We start from the raw sequence: 23779 nt of genomic DNA, 5'->3' as shown, positions 1-23779 counted from the left end.
CAAAACAGTTAATTATAATTAAATCATACTTACCGCTTCGGTGTGTATAGGATGTACAGCAAATAACATGGCTGCCACTAAACTGCTTTCCGCTGGTAGAAACATGTAACATAACCTATAAGAGAAAGTATCTATCCATCAATTATTTTTAATCCGCTTGATGTAACACACTGACAGAATTTCAGAGAAAATTTGTTTGCTGGGATCAAGAAGATGGAAAATTGTTGCTATTAATTATTTTCATCATCAAGGTTGTAAATGTTACAAATTTATGGAAGAAATTGCTTTTTCCGGGTTATTTGTCATAGCCACTAATCCTCGGAAAACAGCACGTACCTGAGGTAAAGTATGCAAACTAGGGCATGGAGAAGAACGTTCACTAAATGATATCCTAGAGGGTTGAGTTCGTCGATCATATAATTAATGCGGAACGTCAGAACGCATATGGGTCTGTATGACTTGTGGCTGTGTTCCTGAAAAACAATAATATTAACTTTATAAAGCTTTATCAATATATTTTCGCTCTTCTTGACAATTACTGCTTCCTTTTTCAAAAGTTGCTTAACTTTTATTATGTATTCTGACTCTTGTATTATGTCAATTAATTTATTTCATTTTGACATTATTCTTCCTGTTCTTTAAAAGAATAAATGGAAAAATTCCGTCAAATTGTGAGATTTTTTAAAATGTTTTTAAAACAAAATAACGCAAAAATGGCGTAAAAGTGGTAAGTGACACCTTTTTTAAATAGATAAATGAAAAAACTATATCAAAGTGGTATCATTTTATCAATTTTACAAAAGTTAAGTGAAAAAATGACGTAAAATTGCCGCAAGAGTGCATATTCTCCGACGAATCGTACATACCATAAAGCCACGTTTAACGCCTTACACATAAGTGTAAGAGCCGTATTTAGCGTACGATTATCAAACACACGCAAGATACGTCGAGTGTAACTCGTAATTATGCACAGAATAGCATAAAACTCACGATAAATGCGCCATAATTGACTCGGGCTTATATCCTCGTATACTAAACACAAGTCATTTGAATAAACATTTGTTTTCTCTGTTTACTACTATTTAAATATTATTCAGGCATATCCATATCAACATATATTTATACAATCTGAAGGCATATAGTTAAATTAATCTACGTTATTATGAATTTAAATTCCCAGCAGTATATGGTATTAATTTTCACAGTTATCCAACTGCATTATTATTATTCCCAAAGCTTTCGTGTCTATTCCCATAACAATTTAAAGACAAAAGCCGAAATGAAAATTAACCAGACAGAAATGTCACTTACGAATTTATATAAAGAATTACTTTAAGTAAATTGGATTGTATATTTATATTGTTTATTACGAGCGAAACAATAAGAGTCACCTGATTTTTAAATGTTGTAAATCCGTAAAAATGAGAAAAACAAAAAACTTTTGAAAGTAAAATTGGTGCAGAAATTTACGACCTAAAACTTCCATCATTTTGCCCAGAGAATTCTTGATATATTTCTATTGTTGTATACTATAAATTCTCCTGTTTTTAACATATCACCAATTGAAAATAACACCGACGAGTCTGTTATACCTTAGACCATTGCTTTCCAAACTTTCTGTGCCTCTGCCTCTTCTTTTTCAGAAAAAAATTTTTGTGCCCCCTCAATTTTCGTAACAATCTAATTTCATAAATATTGTCTTTAAAATTTATTTGATGGCCTACAAAACAATATACCTTATTAAATAAAGTATATTGTTCCCGGGTTCGACTCTTGTCGAGACGTTTCTGCAAGAGTATGAATGGATTTTTAGCAGTCGTATCCGAGTAATTCGGACGAGGGTTGTGAATTTGGAATAACCTTTTTGCTGATTCATTTTTTCGACATCGATTTGACTTATTTTGCTTGTTTGTATTAAAAAAATGATAATTTGGTAAAAGCTGCGCGCCCCTTTGCCATACTCTCGTGGGCCCTACAGATTGGAAAACACTGCATTAGACAATTACAGTTATTTCTAAATATAAAACTAAAATTTTATATTCGTGCCTTATTTCTCAAAAATATCAAGGATAGAAAACTGTTTATACTAACGCTACTCAACCTTTCTTTCTTCTTGTATTACTTTCTAGAAATATATGTCGCACGAGAACCCTAAGTTGAATAACCATCAGAAATATAAGTTCTATGTCGTCATATTATTTACGATAATTTATAAACTGAAACGTTGCTGTAGAAACGTTCTATTGTTATATAGACCTGTATTTCTATTGTTATTGTTATATTATAAATTCTTCTTTTTTTAACGTATCACCAATTTAAAATAACCCCAACTTTCATCACTATCCTTTAGACAGTAGCAAATCTTCCTATTATAAAACATATATTTTCGTACCTTAATTCACAAATAAAATCGGCTTGGTTTAAATCGTTCAATCTTATCTTCAGCAATTTTAATAGCATTCTCTAACCTAGGAAAAATAATGTTTGAAAGGAGTTTATACTAACGCCTCTCAACCTTTCTTACTTCTTTCACACTTAATAGAAAAAATAACTCGCCCGAGAACCCCAAGTTTATAAACTACAATAAAACTATAATTATCCTTTGATATTACTTATAAGTCAAAACATTATTTTATAAAGCATTATATATATCCTTTTATAAACATATCATTAATTGAAAATAACATTAAAAATCCATCTAAGGTTTACTTAGACAATAGAGCTAGAATTGATTATTCTAATGCATTTCAACCTTTCTTATTTCTTGTATATATATTAGAAGAAAATGTCGACCGAGAACCCCAGGTTGATAAACCCAATTTAAAACTATTACTAACTTATAACTATGCTGTAGCGTTATTTACTATAATGTTTTAAAAATATATCTAAAAATAAGCATGAATAATATATAGAATAATATTTTTTTTTTCTTATATTGAACAGCAGATCATTTATAGAGAGTATTAACCAGGCATACAATTGGATAATAGGAGAAATAATAATAATAATTTTCGTGATATATAATAAAAATCTCCAATTTCTACATTAGTTTTTTATTATTACTCGTCATTACTTTCAATTGCAGGCTTTTAATTCTTATTTTATGTCTTTCCTAACGCTAAAGAGATGTTTTAAAATATTAAAATCCCGAGATTTGAATTGCTTCATTGTGAATGCAATTATAGATCTATAATTTACTTGAAATTATATCAATGCAACGTTGCGAAACTTTACTTTTTTTTCCAATGGTAAGAAGTAAGGTAGCGTGCTTTCTATATATTAATATAGGGCATAATTTTATGATCACGAAATATTGCATTGTTACGTATTATTTATATGCATATTATTAAAGAGCGGATGTTCGATACGTTGTGCCATATGCCGGTTGCCTTTCTTTTTTGGAAATTTTAAACGCTAGTGAGTTCGATATCCGAAAAGAAACGGCCTACTTAAGTTTTTAGGTAATAAGATGACGGTTTCATATGATTTTTACATGTAAAATAATAAATTTATATGCTTTTAAATAATATAATTCCAGATTATTTTAGATAAAAAACAAGGATTTCTATATAATAAGTTATAGATTATATATGAATTTTTATGATAGGATAATTCTAGATGATTTATAAGTAATAAATTTATAGTTTTTTATGATTTCTGAGATAATAATATGATTCAATACGATTATTTTATATAGTTTTTTTCTATAATAACTTAAGAACAGAGAAATAATGGATTGTTCTTTAGAATTTTTGTGGGTTCGGAAAAAGTAAAATAAAATTTATGAATTAGGAATCAAATAAAAGTATTCTCACTTTTGGGGACTCGTTTCGTATGAAAACAAATACAGGAATCGTATCTTGTTATTCAAATATATTCAAGTATTCCACTATTTTCTACAGTGATTTATAATATAGTATTATGTTTGCGACTTTTCTTCGTATATATCATGTATTTGGTCTCAATAAGATACAAGTGGAAGAGTGATACTTTTCAAAAATCATAATACGATACGAAAAGTTAAGATACGATAACGGCTTTAGACAAAATATACGACTTTATATTGGCATATTGGTTTTGCATCAGGATCGGAAGTATTTTAGAAGTTGCGCTACACAATCATTTTCGCATAGTCTCATCTACTTTCAAATTTTTTGAAGTTTTTCCCAGCTCTTCGCCGACAAAACTACTAAAACCGCATACCAAAAATAACGTTATCGTATAATAAACCTTTTCAATCTAATTTTCTTAACCGGAAATTTGGCTTTATTAATTAAAACGTGCGTAGATCGCGAACTACCGGTTGGGAATCTAAACAGTAATGGCTAAATTTAACAAAATGGCCTAATTAAATTGTCGGTTAATCTAAGTAATTATCAAAGATTTAAAATAATAAAAGTTCAATATTTCTAAACAAATTTTTCAAGAGGTAAGATTTTGGTAGGTAGAGAGAGAGAGAGAGGGAGAGAGAGGGAAAGAGAGACCTTAGCGACCAGGTTGAGATAAGAGTCATGAACTAGCTCGTAACTATGTAAGGCTATATGGAGATAACGGGGAAATTAGTCGACGAAAACCTGCCTAGGGCATTATCAATTTCCGCATTGATAGAAAAGAGAAAGTTGCATGACGTTTAGCGATAACATTCAACTTTACTTGCTACCAATTTCATTTACAAGCTATCTGTACTCCGGATGTGAAGTGACATCTTTGCCTCACATACATTTTTTCTTATTTTATTTTTTACCTTATATGTATATATATATATATAGGCTATAACACGAATCTTTCTTCGCTGTCTAAAGTTACAAAATGAAATTTATATCACATACATTAAAATGCCTCTAGTTTTACATTTTAATCGACTTAATTGAGAAATTATGGTCAAGCAATTGAGGAAGGAGATAATCTGATAAAACTTTTCAGTTAGTTATTTATTATTAGTGTTAAAAAATTCAACGATTCGCGTGTTATCTACGACTTCAATGAAGATAATTTATAACAATTTTCGATTCTCGGATGGATGCTCTCTAATTATTATGTTAATTTGAAATCACGAAAGTGAATGACCGAAAATAGAACTTTAGATTTTATAAAATTTATTCTCTTTTCAATCTTTCTTCATTGTTTTTCATAATTCATTTTTTTCCTAATGTTTTCTTTACAATTTATTTTGAGAACATTGGGTTTATTGGTTTCTTTCAAACAATTGAGAACATTGAGTATACACAATATAAAATTTTAAAAATCTTATATTCTATGTAAACTAGAGTATACTTTTTTTTACTAAATACACTAAAAATATTAAATCCACTATATAAAGAATTTTCTCTGCATTGAATGTGAAATTAAATATATTATAGACAAAAAAAGGGTTTTCCATCTTTTTCATTTTGAATTTGAAATGCTAAAAATTTTTTCTTTATTTATTTTTTGGAATACAATATACTGGAAAGAATATAATATATATTTTATGGAGAATCCAATAAAATTTTTAAAATACTTTCCTATATTAATAATACATTCTAAAGACTGATAGATGGATACTTTATTGAGAAGAAGAATAAAATGATGATAAACTTTTAAATTAATGAGTAAAATTATTAATAATAAATACTTAGAAATAAACATTAGATATAGGTAATGACAATTGCCTAAGGCTTGCATTAAATATCAGTATTAATGCCTAGTTAAGTGAATGCTAGCAACAGAAAAATTGCATTACAGTATAATGAGATATACTTAGATATATATTGGCTATATATATCATTTAGTAAATTGATAAAAATTAAAAAAATAATCCTTAATCTTCAAATAATTAACTTATTCAGGGTGTGTTTTTTTTATTATAATTAAAATCTTTTTCATTAAATTAAACACAAATATTAGAAATAATTATGAAATCCCTATCGATTTTTGGATTATAAAAGATAGAAAAAATATTTAAAAAAAAGAAAATACAGTTGAATTTTTATTCAAAACTTTAGCAAATTCAGCAAATTTTTAAAAGGAAGACAATATAAATGTGTATAAAAATAGAAAAATATCGAGATTCATTTTTTTGCACTCCATAAAGCCGTATTTAATGAGTAGAAATCATTGAATTGAAAATTGCCACCAAAAGAAATAAAAAAATAAAAAGAATTTGCTTTCAATATCATGCAAATGTAGTGAAGATATTTCTTAAAAAACGATTCAGAAAACTTTAATGAAATAAAAAAATATATATATATAGTAAATGTCAATCATAAAACATTCCATCGTCAATAAAATGATAATAAGTATTGACATGGAGCAATTCACGTGAGAATATTTTTACACATTGACAAACTTCTCTTCAAAAATATTAGTTTGGAAAGTGAAGTATCGACTAAAACGATAAAGTTTATTTTAAAAATAGAAAAAAAAAACTTTTTAAATATTCACCTTTATAATTGGTGTACCCCAAAAGTCGTTCCAAAAGATGTTGGAGACATGTGTTATTGGCCTTAGGTCTTTGTTATCTTTTACAGCTGACATGTCATCAAACACAAAACCACACTCTAGGGCATTATAATAGCAAGCACATACAGTTGTGACCAACAAGAGATAATGCCTCTTCTTTACTCCCTTTTCTAAATCGGGCTAGAATGAAAATAATACAAAAAAAAAAAAAAAAATTGATGATAAATATACAGTCGTATAAACTAATAAGTTAAACTGTTAAATCTATAGCATAAAAATAGTACTAAATATTCAATGTTAAATCTGCTATATAACGTTATTTATATCTGTGATTTTAACGTTGAAAGTTCAATAAAGTAGTGACGATTGAAGATGAGAAAGAAAAGAAAATAAGACATTTGAAATTCAATTCTTACTTTATGGTATAAAGCTGTAAGCTTTCATATTTGTCGTCAAATTCGTGTCTATGAGAAGTCCATTTCTTTATTTTTATAGCGTGTATAAGTGAAGAAAGTGTAGTATTTCGAATTCTGTATCTTCACAGTCCAAGTATAGATACGTAGGTTATACAGTAATAGTGTATATAAAGATCTATCTTCGGTGTTTACAATGTACAGATACTTCACTTCGAGAATTTAAAATATAAAGTTGCAGCAGTTAAAATTTAAAAAAAAAAACTATATAAGAATTTTATAACAAGTTATTTATTTATTAAATGAAAATACTGTATTAATACGTTTAGAAGTTACTCAACAGGTAGAACGCGATCCCAATTCACGAATATTGTTAATACCTCGTAAATAAGATTATCAGGAACTTGTACTGTACATTAGTATATAAACTTAGTGAGAGGTTTACGTGTAAATTAAAATATAAAATTAGGAGCTTATTTGTGTATTATTATATAAACTTAATGAGGATTTTACATGTTCATTAGAATTTAAAATTAGCGACAAGAAATTAGAAGTTTAACAAGAAATTAGCAGTTTATTTCTGCATCAGTGTGTAAAATTAATGAGGGTCTTCAAAATTACTGTCGAAATCTTCAATATTTTAAGAAAAAATTGAGAAATAGCGTAGAATAAAATTGTTATATATTGTTTCCATTTTATTATCTCAAAACGTAACCAATAAAGTAGTTTTTATTCGAATATCTTTTCTAATAGAACATAATTTGTCAAATTTTAAGTCTATTATATCTCATTGTTCTATGATTAGTTCTAGAGACTACAATTTCTAAACTGGTAAATCGCGACTCTGTAATGTTATAAATCCTATTCCCAAGTAATATTAAGGTCTAGTACTTTAAAAAGGTTGAGAAACACAGCATTAAATCAGACATTTTGTTATTTCAAACAATAATAAAGACGATTTATATTACAATATTTTTTTTCTGATATAAAAAATTTATCAATTTTTTAAATCTAAAATATCTCGCAGATAATTAATATTCTGTTTTTCGAGATATTTTGAATTAATTTTATTTTAAGACAAATGAAAGAAAAAAAAATGAATGAAAAGAAAATAGTTTGTTGATTTTCCAATCAAAACAATACCATTACCTTATATTTGAAAAGACAGTTCTTAAATGTCAAGTCTTGACTTTTCCTCTGTGGATTGAATGCTTTCTTTGCCAACAATGTTCTCATTATTTTGGCATTTCCACCTCTGCTACACAATCCAACCAATTTACACTATGTTCTCTAAGGGAATGTCCAAAACATTGATTTCTCTTGTTGCTTTTATTTTCTTAAACCGAATCCAATCTTCCCGCAAAACAAATAATAAGGAAAAAATTAGCGAAAAATCAACTTACATCAATTATTTTCATGTTTTAATTTCGGAAAAAAAAAGGAAAAAGAAATCCTGTCACTTCTAATTTAATAAATTAGTCATTTGTTTCGATTAAGATTCCATTCTCTCTTTATAATTCTGAAATCAATAGTATTAATGAAGATTTTCTCTGATAAATTTGAATTAGAAAAACTAAAAACTTTTGTTAAATTTAGAATTATTTTTACATTATTAATGTTTTTTTTTTAATTTAATAGCATTTTAAATATCAAACTATAAAATCTAGAGTTTATTATTATTATTAAATATGTAATTTTGGAACTCACAGTATGTTAATACATGAACTTGTTGAAGAGCATAGGTTACACGTGCATTAGTAAATACAATTAGTTTAGAGTTTACATGCTAATTAGTACATAAAATTAGTGAGGAGTTTACACTTAATGAGGAGCTTAAGTATACATCAGTATATAAAATTATTGGGAATTTACGTGTGCATTATTATACATAATTAGTGAGGAGCTTGCATATATATTAGCATACAATATTAATGAAATTACATATGCATTAGCTAAACTAAGTGAGAAGCTTATATACTGATTAATATGCGTGTGAAACTCACGGTATATTATGCCTATAATTTTATATTATAATGTAAAATTATAGGTATGGAGCTTATTACGTATTAGTATTAAAGATGCAGGTATAGAAAGGAGGATATAGAAGAGAAGTAAATTTTGCAAGCTTCCGCACTTTTCTTTTTCATTAAACTGATTAAATTTTAACTATGATAAGAATTAAAACTTATATTTAAAGTATGATTAAATTCTTTTATAAATAAATGTATTAGAAAATTTACAGAGGAAAATAATTTGCATAAAATTGATAAATTATCTTTTACCGTACGAACAGCTGGTACTTTTTCGCTTAAATTTCTAAAGAAAATATCATCCACTTAACTATATCCACTTAATAACAAGAAAAATCGTTGGCTATCAACATTAAAACTTGATAAATACAGTACCTTAAGATAGCGTAGTGAAATATAACACCATTCAAAGTAGATATATTCCCTTATATAATGAAAATATTCTTAAAATAAAAGAATAAACTTCATTATCTAATGCATTTGAAAGAACTCTTTGTTTATATCCAACAAGCGTGTAGTTGAATGGCCGTGGTCAACAGAGAAATTTGAAACAGTTCGAGTGCGACGTAACTCGACCTCGTCACTATTTTTCTACCACGATCCACGACACTAAAATTAAATATATATGTATATAAAAAGAAGGGAGGGGAGCACCGAAAACACGAAAACACGACGTTATCTAACTTCCTTTAATTAATTCTTTCACGTTTAAGTTGACATATGAGAAAAGTAAATTTTTCAAAAAGTAATAAAATCAACACCTCGACTGTGAGAAATTGTTTAAATTCAAGTTATAGACATTGAGGTTGGGTGTGACAGGAAAAACGCGCTTAATTTGTAGAGGGAAGCTATCAATCTCTTGGTTACATGAGCATGGCAGCCGTCATCCAGTCAGGTAATAATGTTACTTGAAGGAGAAACGTCTCTTACGTGTTCTTTCTAACGCTTGTTTGCCATCTCCTAACATAAACACTGAATCACAACTTTTATCCCTTCCGATTATTACTATTATTTTAATGAAAATTCTCGCTTTAGGCACTAGCAACACGTAAATTTCCAAAACATTTTCAGCCAAATTAATTTTTAAAACTTTTTCATCTCATTTACGGATGAGTTACGATTCTGTAACTCAACCGAATAAGGAGTGAAAAATATTATTTTTTTATACGTGCTTCGTATGGGGCCGTCAACCTCTTTTTTTAATGTATACCATTTCGGGGGGTGAGAATCTGAATTTTTATACACACGGTATGGGAATAAGAATCATATCATTTTATATACCCCATTTGGGGATGAAAATTCCATTATTTTATACACAGCGTTTAGAATGGTGAGAATCACTTTTCTTTCATACACGCCGTATGGGAGATGAGAATCTCATTTTTCTAAATCACGATATCGGAGTGAGAATCTCATTGTTTTATACGCACCGTATGGGGTGTGAAATCTCATTTCCTCATACGCGCCGTAAGAGGGTGAGAATCTGAAATTGTTATATACAATATATACGAAGGGTGAAAATTTCATTTTTTAAAAATAAATTCAACGGAAAGTTTTAGTTTTATTTTTTTTTAAATAATAATTTTATTAATATCGAGATACTTTTTTTCGATGATATTGAGGAACACTACGAGAATTTTAAATTTTTCAATGAATTCTTTTTCATACATTTCTACAGAATAATTTTAAATAAATGATTATTTTATGCGTTGCAATTTCTATCTTTGCAAAGAGGAAAAATGGAAAGAACGGAATAATTTCTTATAATTATCTCTATAAATATGTCAGTTGAAGCTTCCCGGGGTTTTGTCCATCTCAATTATTCTATTTATTATTCTAACCATGTTTTCCCATTAATTCTCTTCTAATTTCGTCTCTAGCAACTTCTCGATTGCAGTTTAAATACCTTTGGATACCATTTTTTTAATGATGTGTTTCAGTCTCACAAATGAAACTCTTATGCTTTTCAGTACTTCTTAAGGATGCAATTTTCACAACTTATAAAAAAAACACTCCAATTCCTGCAGAGTATTTTTTATAAATAAAAAATGTCTGACTCGCATCAACCCGGTAGCTGGAGTTTAGCAAACTTACAGCAATTTCGAGGAAATCTCTTATTTTTATTTTTTTAATTTTATCCTTTCATTTCTTCGAAAAATCTATTTATTTTTTGTAATTTCTGTTAATTTTTTTCACTTAAGTTAATTTGACGAAGATTTCTATCTTGGGATTTATGGGTAGAATGTCTAAATCTATGAGAAATCTCTAAAGACTCAAGGACCAAATGTTAAGTCAGAATTTTTATACCTTTATATCCTTATAAAGCTGTGTTATTCCTCAAAATTTTTCACAAAATAAGGGGAAAATAGCAATATATTTTTATTCCAAAATGATAATAAAATTAAATTTAGTAAAATAAATTTTTATATATAAATTTCTGTGCATTTTACTTCATTAAGAGCGTTTATAAAGTGTTAATTTTTACGCGTTAAAATTTTAGAAATGTGTATAATTTAAAATCTTATTAAATTCTACAGTTAAAAAGCTTAAAATTAGAGTATAGATCCATTAAGAATTAAATATTTTAAATTATTTTAATTTAAAAATGATTATTTAAGAGAAACGTCCGCTAGCAAGCTTTCGTTGTTTCGATAAATTTTCAACATCGTAAGTGATGTAAGAATATTACTCATATTTAAGGCGATTAAAACTTACATCTTAAGATTATTCCGTTTGTTTAATTATTAAATTTCAGTTACTTAAATTAAGAAAATAATTCGGATAATTTCTCTTTTTGAATTACATCTCTTAAGCTTCTTTTCTGGTAGGCGCCAGTTGCAGACAATGAAGAGTCGCCTACTGATAAGACACATGTCTAGATTTGGCCTACTTGACGTTGACGAACTGGAGGTGGGCTAGAGGTGACAACCGAGGGTAGTTTGTCGTCTTTACTCTACTAATAGTTGCCAGTCAACGTTGTGTGTCACACCATGCATCATTTCTTATCTCAACTCTATAGTTACATAAACATAAGGTAGAGGGTCTCTTAGCTGCACCAGTAAAAAAACTTAAACAATTTCAATAGGTATAAGCTAATTTTAGCTTTATTAATTTTCTCGTGTCTTTGTTTTAAAAATTAAAACACAACTTTAATCAACTCTTGAGTAGTATTTTTACTCACACTTAATACTACGAGTTTTAATTAACATGTTAAATAGCTATAATGAAACTATTTTTGACACGTTCAACACTTCTTTGTGTGTGTTTCTACTTTGTTAGATCTGTTGTAGATGTAGAAAGCACGGCGCAAACTTCCTATGCAGAGAGCAAATCTATGTTCGATTAATGAACTGCTCACCCAGACGTTTAGAAGTGTAGAGGAAACAAAACAATATTGTCAAAAAATTTTAAAAAATTCTCAGAAAACTGGTAATTAATTATGTTAAAATACTAAATTATCGCTCAATTAAGTATCATATATTTAAGGATAATGGATAATAATGAGTAGAGTAAGATAATAATAAAAAAAAATCGACCGCTTCATTACCGTGCTCTTCTATGAGCGAAGTAAAATTTTATATTCGTATTTTTCTAAAATATAAAATTAAAAATTGTAGGTATTTAATAATAAAGATTTATTTTGTATCCTTTATTATTATTACACAGTAGTTATTTTTTAAATAACGTATACAGAATGGGGAAAAAATCTGTTAGAAGTTAATGAATGAAAATAAGAAACGATGAAGCATAAAGATAATCATTATAAGAAAAGCTGCATCATTAAAATAATAGTTGCACTCGGGATGACTTAATTGTATACATTAATAATTTACAAGCTCTTTATTTTTATCCGGTTTTTCTCAAAATCGCATTAAAACTATAACAACCGCTATCATTATCATTATTTTATTCATATCTGTTATTAGATAATTTAAATGTTTTAGCCGTTTTGCTTACTTTTACTTTCATGATGCGAAAATGGATCAGCAATGGATATGAGTTTCGTGTTAAAAAGGGAAAATTTGTCCTTTAAAATAGACTTTGTGCTAAAAAGCGAAAATTTTCATTCTGAAAAATGAAAATTTTCGTGCTGAAAGAAAGAATTTTGTATTGAAAAGAGAGAATTTCGTGCTGAATAGGAATTTTCATGCTAAAATGAAAAATTTTTGCGCTAAAAAGGAGTTTTTATGCCCGAAAAACGAGAATGTCGTGCTAAAAGGAAGAATTTCGTATCGAAAAGGATGAGAAAAGACTATTCAGATATAAAATCGGCAGTAAACAACTATAAATTTATTAAATAACGTTGCGACACAAGCACTGTACTGTACATTCCTGAAAATAAATCGCAAGTTTTCGAAAGCAAAAAAAAAAAAAATTGTAGGGATTGACAAAGGTAAGAAAATCTATCAAAATCATTAAGTATGGTAGTGGCCATCAAAGTAAAACCACTTTTATCTTAGATAATTCGTTGGATAATCAATCAATTAACCGGTAAACGGCCGAGAACATTTTGATGGTCATTACAGTTTGAAAAGACTGCACAAGTTAACAATCCTTATCTTTCACATCAATGATAGGTGCAATTATTTTATCTTAACTAAAGACGACCTCCTAATTCCGAGTGCAGTGTGCAAAGAGAATTAGGCAGCGTGGCTATTATCCGATGCGGGACCTGCAAAAGAGAGTGTTGCAGCTGTAACCAATTAAGAACTGGCTGTTGCAGAGAGTAGCATCCACTACTTTTCCATCGTCGTTTGTGCAGCAAACAAGACGATGGCGATGAGGGTCTTTTCGAGAGAGAAATCTTTCTCGTTGATTGAATATCATACAACAAAACTTAATATATTTAATTAACGGAGAGGTAGAAGGAAAAAAACTGGCAACGATTTTATTCGGTTTGCAATTAAGCTGCCTATCTTCATTCGTACACGTAATCTGCAATAGGGATTTCCATTCTTCCATATAATAATTACAGTCATTACTGTGGCCATTAAGCTCTGTCCAATCGTCGAGTATATAGGAGAGACATTTTGCAAATGGTGCGAACGAAATAGCTGGTCACCGGATTTACAAACATTTCACCAAAACTTCACACAATAGTTTACGATATAATTAAAGATATACTTTTCAAATTTCACTTATTACTCCTATGCTTTAAGCTGGTAAACGGAAGTAAAATTTTATTATTACCATTAGTAATTTAATTAAGCGATTTTTACGAACATTTTAAACAAAATTTTAATAATAATTTGTGCTTAAAATACAAAATTCGAAGTTAAAACGTAGAAAAAAAAAGAAGTTGGAAAAAGTTTGGCGCACGTATTTTCCATAATATATGCTGGAAACGTTAGAAATCTTCAGCAGTAAATTCACAGATATTGAGCTCTTTATCTGGTTTAGCCTGGAAGAGATTGTCGCTATTTTTCTGAAGGAATGCAATGTTGAAAGGTGTAAATGGCCATTGTAACTCGTTGGCCATTGAATATTCATTTGATAGCGGAGTTTCCATAGTAGCGGAAGATTTACAACACTTCTAAGTCAATTGGATAAGGTTGACAACTGTAGTGCAAGTGTCGAGCCGAACACGGCACAAATCACCGGTTGATGTTGATAAGAGTGTCCTTGTGACGCACGAGACCAATTGATCTTGAGGATCCTTCTTAAGAGCCTACAGTTGAATTGATCGTATCTTAAATCCGATCTACAATCCAATTGAACGTCAAAGGAATTTTTACGATCCACATAAGACGAAACTGGTAAATATCGTCAATGTACGGAAGCGTAGATAAATCAATTTTTATTATCGCTTTCAATATGCGGCCCTTCATCCCTCATACGCTCCCAATTAAAGAAATATTACAGTACAATTTTCGCACTTAAATTTTGATTTCGTTCCTTTTATTCATCGCTCTCCTTCCGCATCCCCACATAAAAATTTTATTACAAATTAAATAATATTCAAAAATATTTAAATTGGATAAAGTTTTACTAATTTCTATCTTTCTATAGCTAAGATTTATTTTCAAATTTTTAATTTAAAGACAAATTTTTTATCGCTAAACACTCTCAAAGCGTACTTAACAAGATTTAAACTTAAGTGTTTCTAATTTAAACAACAGATGGCACCACATTTGCAGTAATCCCCCCTCTCACTACTATCAAAAACTTTAATTTCTTACGATTATTCTCGGTTTAGAAGGTTCTTATACGAGGCTAACGACCGATATGGCCAGAGAAATTGTTTAATGGTCATTGGAGAAGGATGGTAAAAAAAAGGAAAGGATCAGTTAGTCGGAAGCAATTTAAAATACGATTAAGTAGTAAATACGGGATTAAACTCGGAAAAAAATTCCAATCTGCATAATTAGAAACGATACAAAATTGCTCATAATATTAAAAAAACGAGAGAAATCTATTATGAAAATGACTAGTTTCCTCTTACTCCTCCCTTCTCCTATAAAATAGTTTAGTTGTTTCTTTAATCGTTTCGGAGGTTAGGAGCAAACCGCCCCTAGTTCTATTCGTGTAACGGAGAGCAATAAAAATTTAGTCGTCGTCTTAACCACTGATTACACGACTAGTTAAACTAGTGTTGCGTTTTTTAACCCGTTTTACAGCACTCGATACCATGCGAAAGCCGATATAATGACAGTAGCTAAATTAATTGCCTAAATTCCCAAATGGCACATAAAATGCTAACCAATAGGCAAGGTTTTTAAGCCCCCCTATGACTTTTTCGAATTGCTTTTAATCGATTTTTCGAGGAATAACTCGTCCGGTGATCACGTGATCGAATTTATTCGTTAAACCGGAAGAACCTCCGGCTTTATTTATTATGTGGGGAGGGTGATTCTTCGTACGTGCAAAAATTCGATACTCTCTCTCTGTGCAAAGTTTAATACCTCGGTCCACCCAAAACTGCCAGGTGTTATTGTATCTGGTCAGTGACTCTCCTTTAACTTTCTATAAGTAGTTTGTTAGTGTATGACGTAGAGCAACCAACCGCGATTCTGTTGTAAAGCCGATCGAGAAGATCTCTACTATTCTTTTTCTCTCTCTCTAGGAGTCATTTTTTGCATGCTTCAACAATTTTCTGATATCCTCTCATTAAAGTAAACTGGATTGAAGAGCCTCTCGGCTACGAAATGACAATCTGGTGACAGTCTGAAAGTGCCCAGTTTGTTTTCTTTCTTATTTTAATTCTTCATTTTCCGCTCTTATAATGTTTAAACTTACATTATTACATTTTAAATTACTTTAAAATCTTATTACTTCGATCCGAAATAATTTAATCTGCACTTTTATATCTGTTTATGTTATGATTGCATCGGATGTCGAACCAATTTTTTTTTCTTTTCTTTCAATTTCTTTAACGTTACAGTTGGGATTATTATTCTGTGTAATTTAATTTTTTAAATATTTAAAAAAGTCCAGAGGGTGATTTTAAATAATTTTCTTGAATTTTCACTCTAAAATTTTCCATAAATAACGTTTGAGATAGGAGTGCAGAAATCGGAAGAAAATCTAGCAGAAACTTATGATCAATAGAGTGAAGGAAAGGTATACCTAGTCGTTTCATTGGTGACATTTAGACAAAGTTTGCTGGTCAGTTCAATAAGAATATGGGTCTGTTTCCTGACCCTTCTACGCCATTGATTTTTTTACCGTTGGCTTTTTATTGGTTACAACGTAACCATTTCTCGAGTACCAACAGGAAAAATTCAACCAAACAATTTAAAAATCGCTAAACGAATAGAATAAATAGATTGGTTTTATTTTTTAGATATCCAAAAACCTGTCTTTAACTTTCTACCACTTTATCATGTTTGACTTATTGAGATTATTGACATTTTGCAACTCAAATTTTAAAAATTTCTCCTCTTTTTTTAAATTTATTTCCATTTTAAAAATGAAATCTGGAAAATAAAAGCTACAAAATCGAAATTAATTATTGAAATAAATCCCAAAGAAGTGAATATTGCTTTTCTTTTTTATTATTATTATTATTTTCGTCTACAGAGCTTCTAGCGTAAATTGATTTTCCTTTTCAATTTATATTGGATAAGTTCTATTTAATTTTATCATTGTAAAAATAAATAAATAATTTAATAAATTCGTTTTATTCTTTTCTTCTTTTTTTCTATCTTCGAGGATTGTTTTGAAAGAGAAAGAATAATAATAACAAATAAAGACTTCTGATTCCAAACGTTTTATTTTTGTTATTTGTCTGTTAAATTGGGAATAAGTTGATATACTTTTAAAGAATTCTTTCTCGTATTATGAGGGGGGTGTTTGTAATCAAGAATATAATATCTCTATTGTGAAGCATACAATGGATAATAACTATCCCAACGATATCAGTTTGAATTCGTAGAGACTCCCAAGGGAGAAGGTTCTTCACATTGGATCACTATCTTGTTGCAGGAGCTGGACAAAGATATTTCCTGAAAACTCGAAACAGCCAAACTCTTATATTACAGACATAAAAATCCTCAGATCTCCAAAGACTTCATTTTATATTAATTTAAGGTTCCATCGCGAAATCTTTTCGCGTGTCAAAATATATACCACACGCTTTTGGCGCAGTTTATATTTTATATATATAAAAAAGAAAAGTATTAAAGTTTTTAAATTATTTTTTAAAATATTGGTGTTTTGTTGATATCTAATTATGATTCAGATATCGAACAGTTAAGATATCTTGAATAGGTGTGAAAGTTTCAAAGGGGCAAAGAATTCTTTTGATAGCAGCAACAAGCAGAAAATTCAAAGCTGTTGGCATTTAACAATGCAAGCAGCCGGAGGAAACAGAAGTTGAAATATTAAACATTTTGGAGGAAAAGTACAGGATGACAGAAGCGAGGAAAGTTACAGAAGGGGGGTGGATGTCATTTCCTGTGCCACGCTGCCAACCAAATTCAATGCGCAAATATGATAAAGCGTTTTGCTTGGAGAATGGAAAAGGAAATTCTATTTGCAGCCAAGAGAAATTACTTTTACACAATACATTAATTTTGACAGTTTTTCTTGAAGAAAATGACTTTTTATATGTAGGAATAGTTAGATTTGAGGCGAATTGACTCTTAGTCAATTCAGATCAAATCTTAAATTCTTTCTCGCTTGTTCCTAAATATGGATTTATAAAATTCAATTCATCCGATTCGAGCAAAATTTAATAAAGCCTTTAACAGATTCGACATTTTACAAAGCTAATACAGTATACATTGTTAATAATTAATAAAGTCTTCGTCAGATGTCACATTCATGTGGAGGCGATGCAAACTGAGTATTCGTACCGCATGTCACTGCCAGAGTCTACAGCGTGTCGAATAAACCGAATTTTGTTTAATTATTCCGCTCCTCCTTTGCCTATAAAAACACGCGAGTTCACATCAATTTTCTTCTATCACCTGCATCGGTTGATAGGTGATCGCAGAAAATTCATACGCAATTCATTTAGTGTAACTAGCATTTCGACGTGACCTTTTCGGGTAGAAACTGTAAATTTAATCATTTAAATATTTTCAAACGAGTGTAAAACAGATTAACTGGTAAACTGGTAAATGGTATTTCGCTTTCTTAACTTCAATTATGTGTAATTTAAACGCGCCGTGTTTAGAAATTCGAGTAATCATTTCCTACTTTTCGTAGCGAATTTCTTTGCATTTATACTATATTTCGTTTAATAGTCTCTCCACAGAATCCAGATTATTCCGATATAACATTTAATGATGTCAACTTTTCCAGGTTTATCAATTGGGTCGCCAGGTGATATTTGATGGTGTCTCTATTTCCCGTCACGTGAGCTAATTTCACATCCCATCATTATCCAGATACACGCCAGCACTTCCGTTTTTCCATCCCTAGAGAATTGTCCTCACACCCCACCCAAAAATCTTCTAATGAGACATATATGAATGAATGACATCCAGTGCCAATTTTCCCGATCGTAACATCGATAACTCCCTATTATTGGCTCGATGTCTGATATTAAGAACGTAACCGAAGCGATCCTTATGGCCACGTCTCCGAGGTGAACCTAAAAAGCTACAGATATGACTTAGCAACAGAAAATTGGATTTATTCCGATCTTCGCCAACAAAATTAGAAGAAAATAAACCGAGCGAAACATTAGAAGACATGATACGCACAAGAATATATATTCTAAGATGCAAACTACCTTTTCTCACCGAAAAATATCCAGTTAAGTGCATTTCTAACTTGATATTCATTTTCGAATACATTTGTAATGCTAAATTAATTAACTGGGTTATTTAAAATGTCGTTATAGTCTAATTAATCTTAAGAGACACGTTATTCCACCAAATGCTTCTTTCAGCAACTCTATCAAAAAGCGATTTTTAATGTTCGGATGCTATGAATTTTATTCAATAAATTTCCACTAAGATAAAGATTTAAAAGAAGAAGAAAAAGAAAATGCAATTTTCTACAATTTTTTACTTTGTCCTTTAATTCAAAAACATTTATGATTAGAATATTAATGTCCTAGTTTGACTAAAAATAAATGTTTTCGAAGTAATAAATTATTTCGTATTCCTCAAATTTTTAGAGGAAAATACATTACTTGTATTTGTTGTTCGTTAAAAATGGATTAACTCTTAAAAAAAAATAATTATAAATGTAGAAAAGAATATTATTTTCTCCAAATTCTCGGTGTATCATATCGTAGGATATACGTAAAGGAAGGAGAAAGTCATCACATATAGTAGCATCTTGGTCTAAAGAAAGTACATACTATAATTATAAATCAGAGTAGCTAAGAGCGGTCGAAAGATTTAAGGATATAGGATAAAAGTAACTTTCCATCTCGGATAGATTACAACGGGGCGAGGAATTGTTCTATAAATTTGCCACTCCCACCTTGACTAATTCAATAACTGTTTCATCAGAGGAACTAAACTGTAAAGTTGGGAGTCTACGGGTTATAATGTCTTTGTATAGAGTAGATTAAAAGAATAAAGTCGATACTTCGCTAAAATATCTCTAGTTTAATAGACAATACAACCGAGATTTTCCAGATTGACGACCAATTAAATTTACTTCATAAAAGTTTACTTTCTACCTTATTCTAGATGAATTTCGCTTTTAATTGCACCAGACTATTATCAAATACACTATAAATACGTTTCTTTTTTAATTCTTCCAAGATATAAATGTTTTTTTTTTAAAAAAAGCAATAATATTTGTATGTATTTCCGAAAGAAGTGATTCCAAAACTTATTTGTGGTAAAGAAAATAATGTAATCTATCATACGATACGTCTTCAAATAATAACAGTACTGTTTCGACCTAGATATACGGCCGAAGCAAACTATGTTTTGCATAGATAATTGATGATATTATAGAAAATATTGTTTGGAAAATATCATTTTCTAGAATTGGTCAACCTGTGCCGTGGAATAAATTAATCGGTTTCGATACAATCCGGTAAATTAAACAATATACTTCATTTAAATCATTCAATTTCTAGAGAATAATTGCAAAGTACACCGCTTCTCTTAAGTACGTTAAACTAAATAATCATATTTAAATACAGGCACGTACTTTTATCGATTTCGAAAAATAATTATCGAGTTGATAGGCCATACATTTGGCCTATCGATAGAATCGGATAGGAAAAATAGGAGCGGAGGAACCGAATACAATAATGTCGTTCCCACAATTTCACGACATTAATCACGGGAATGCCTAAGGCAGAAGTGTACCACTCTTAGTTTTGCGCCTTATCCAAAATGATTAATGTCTACCCCATTGTCGACGCGTCTTATTCCCATTGAAAATTGACAGGACTATATTATGGACTTTAAAAATGTCGTATATAACGTTTATCGAAGATTAAATAAACTTCGGTAAATTAATAAACGTGAAAAATGACGTACGAGAACAATTAAAGGCGACCACGTGACACGCTAAGGTACAAAAGCTTTCTTTTACGTTTAAACCTTAAGGTTCTATTCATATATATAGAAAAATTTGGTATAGCGGTTAGAAAAAAATACCTTTTTCTTTTCGCAGTTGACGGGTTGTCTCGGATACATTTCGAGTCGGGTGATAAGTATTTATCGTCGAAGGGCACAATCAATTGGAGTGTTTGTCACGAAGGCTGAGTGAGAACTTATGCGTCCGGTTGTGGCAAAAGCTGTTGTGTGTCTGCTGGCGAACCGTTCAGCCTGCATTACCGGCTTAGTCTATTGCTTCAGGTGAGGTGGAGTCGCAATCTGCTGCGTCGGACCTTCGCCTCCTTCTAACTTTATTTAATGCTAATTTTCTTGAATTATTTATACTAACGTCGTTCGACTTGTGCCATTCGCTATACAATATCTGCTAATATTTTCATATACCCTACTTTGTGCATTTTTCTTTAAGAAATTGCCAAATTATTCGATTACGCGAAGGTGGTCCTTACTCTTTTCCTTTTCTTCCATTGCAACTATTGTTCTTTTACTAATTGTGTCCATTCGCTCTTCGAAATTTATCAATATTTTCGTACCTGAGCTTTATTTTTTTTATAATTAGTTACACAAATTTGTGTTATTGTTACTCAAAGTCTATTAATATTTTCGTATACTAAACAATCTCGATTTTATAACGTAACAATACAATTAGTTACGTACGGTACAATACGTTCGGTTGTAACGGTTTTCGCTTCGTTCGATAAAATATTGTTTTCGAACTGTGCCATACGTTACTCAAAATTTGTTAATATTAAGCTTTATTTTTATTGTAAGTATGCAAAATATTTAATTAACGGTATTATTTTCTCATAATTATGCCATTCAGTACGCAAAATTTTCATTTAACTACACAAATTATTTATTTACAAAACTAAAGGTTTCTAATTTTAATTGTTTTTAAATATTTTTAATTAATTTTCAAATTAAAAACATTATCTTCATTCGAGTTATGGTATTCATTAAGCAAAATTTTAGTAATATTTTCATATACGGACTACTTATTTTTTGAAGTAAGAAGTAAATGAATTAGTCGTGCAGTTGTAACGGTTTTTCTATCGTCTAATTAAAATATCGTTTTCGTCCGAGTTGTGCCACTCATTATCCAAAAATTGCAGATATTATTACACACTAAAACCGTATTTTTTTATGTAAAGAATACGAAACTGTTGTAACGATTTATATTCCAAAATATTCAAAAGAAAATACTGTTTCTTGATCGCATTCTCTTTCTTACATTGGGATATAAATGAGGGGAAAAAAAATAAAATCGATTAAAATTTGAAATTTTAATTTTTTTTTAAATAAGTGAAATTTGAAAATTTTCACAAAGATATTTTACTAATTTTTTTCTTCGTGTTTCCAGACGTTAGAGAAACTTATTCTCCAGAGTAAAGTCCCTCAGGCTTTTCGTTAATGCCGTTATATCACAGATATGAATGAGACTAACGAAGCATGTTCTGGAAAATTGAACCATGATGGGCAATGTGTTAGCCAATAGGCTCTTGGACAGAAACGTTATTTTTGTGTACAAACTCCTGATTGGAAGCAATTGATGTTCAATTGTTGATTGCGAATTAAAGGTGCTTCTTCCACCTTCGTCTAATAGATAACTTTTTTTGATTCTTTTTTTGTTACGTCGATCTCATGTAAAAACATCTAAAAACTAATCACGAAACTAAAAATTTTTCAATATTTAAAATAATCGATTGAATTTTTGTAAAAATTATTATTTTTTAAAATTTATTCAAAGAGGGGTTTTAAATTGCACGGAATTATTTTTTATGTTCGTCGCATTGTAGATACTAAACAAATTATTCCCGTTGACAATTCCGATATAATTTAATTAAGAAGAGGAATTCTTAAAACAATAAATTTCTTTGAATTTAACTTGGACGTTATTATTTTAATTCAAACGGAGAATACGTTTTAATTTCTTTCCTCGATTACTTTTCAGCAAAGTTGTAATTTCTTTGTCCATGTGATTGGATCATATTAAGTACAATAAATCGATTTTTTTTTTCTTTATATTACCCTTAATATACAGTAATTCACTGGAAGAAAAAGTATTCATGTATATATTTAGTTGTAACTCCAGGCATTAGCATTAATTTTAATGTTTTAATTACGTTCGTGTCTACAGTTTAAATATCTAAACATTAATTTCGAAGTTCCATAATTTACTATACCGTCATTAATAATATTAATTTATAGTAATTTACTACATCACGTAAAAACGTCGTGCTTCTACTCCATATATGTTCCTTAAGGATTAAAATTTCATAATTAATTTATAAGTAATTAATAAAATGACTTCTAAGTTGTCAAGCGAGTAAATGAAAAAGTAATCATTTGAATACAGTTTTTTACAAGACGGCAACAAATAATTAATTCTTATTTAATTCTAAGAAGAATTTTCTTCGTTTATCTAGGTCTATAATATGTATAGTTACAATTAAAAATCCATTCACATATTTTATTATAGTATCAAATTTGGAAGTAAGACATCCATTAAAGCTTTCAAACATATTATCATTATCCTTGGAGCTTTCTATCTAATGACTAAGCAAATATTAACAAGGTTTTTCGTAGCAAATGTATACATATATAACGATTTCCAATAGAAAATAAAATCGTGTGGAATTATTAGGTGAAAATTTTCGTGTCGGATCCACATCTAATTTTATACGAAGCTGTGCAGCAATGTTTACAGATCGTCAAAACGACGGCGTTTGCACTGATACTAAACCTTTGCAACAAAATCGATCTGTACAGGTAGGACGAGTACGCTATGAGTATTTACCTGTCTACTCTTTAAACAGTATTGCTATCACAGATTGACACTTTTTCGACATATTGCAGTAACTTATTCCGATATAGAAATTCCTCAAAGTTCAATGTTCAGATGTATAAATCAATAGAA

The 23779-nt window shown here is 29.6% G+C and overlaps 1 protein-coding gene across 1 annotated transcript in view; it reads right to left on the bottom strand.

Annotated features, from left to right (window-relative positions):
- Positions 1-21031, bottom strand: part of LOC111637968 (transmembrane and TPR repeat-containing protein CG4050-like) — a 30231-nt gene extending 9200 nt beyond the window's left edge. Inside the window, exons 1-5 of the mRNA XM_023383579.1 lie at positions 20905-21031; positions 8004-8207; positions 6424-6621; positions 337-473; positions 34-115 (exon numbers count right to left, since the gene is read on the bottom strand). Of these exons, the coding sequence (XP_023239347.1) occupies positions 34-115; positions 337-473; positions 6424-6621; positions 8004-8090 (504 nt within the window). The 5' untranslated portion in view covers positions 8091-8207; positions 20905-21031. The remainder of the gene's footprint in view (positions 1-33; positions 116-336; positions 474-6423; positions 6622-8003; positions 8208-20904) is intronic.
- Positions 21032-23779: the final 2748 nt, after the last annotated feature.

This window comes from Centruroides sculpturatus, unplaced genomic scaffold, assembly GCF_000671375.1.
Source record: "Centruroides sculpturatus isolate CEXI.00-Female unplaced genomic scaffold, Cexi_2.0 scaffold1203, whole genome shotgun sequence".
NCBI lineage: Eukaryota > Metazoa > Arthropoda > Arachnida > Scorpiones > Buthidae > Centruroides > Centruroides sculpturatus.
The sequence above is the reverse complement of the archived record's forward strand: the minus strand, read 5'-3'. Positions and strand labels throughout refer to the sequence as shown.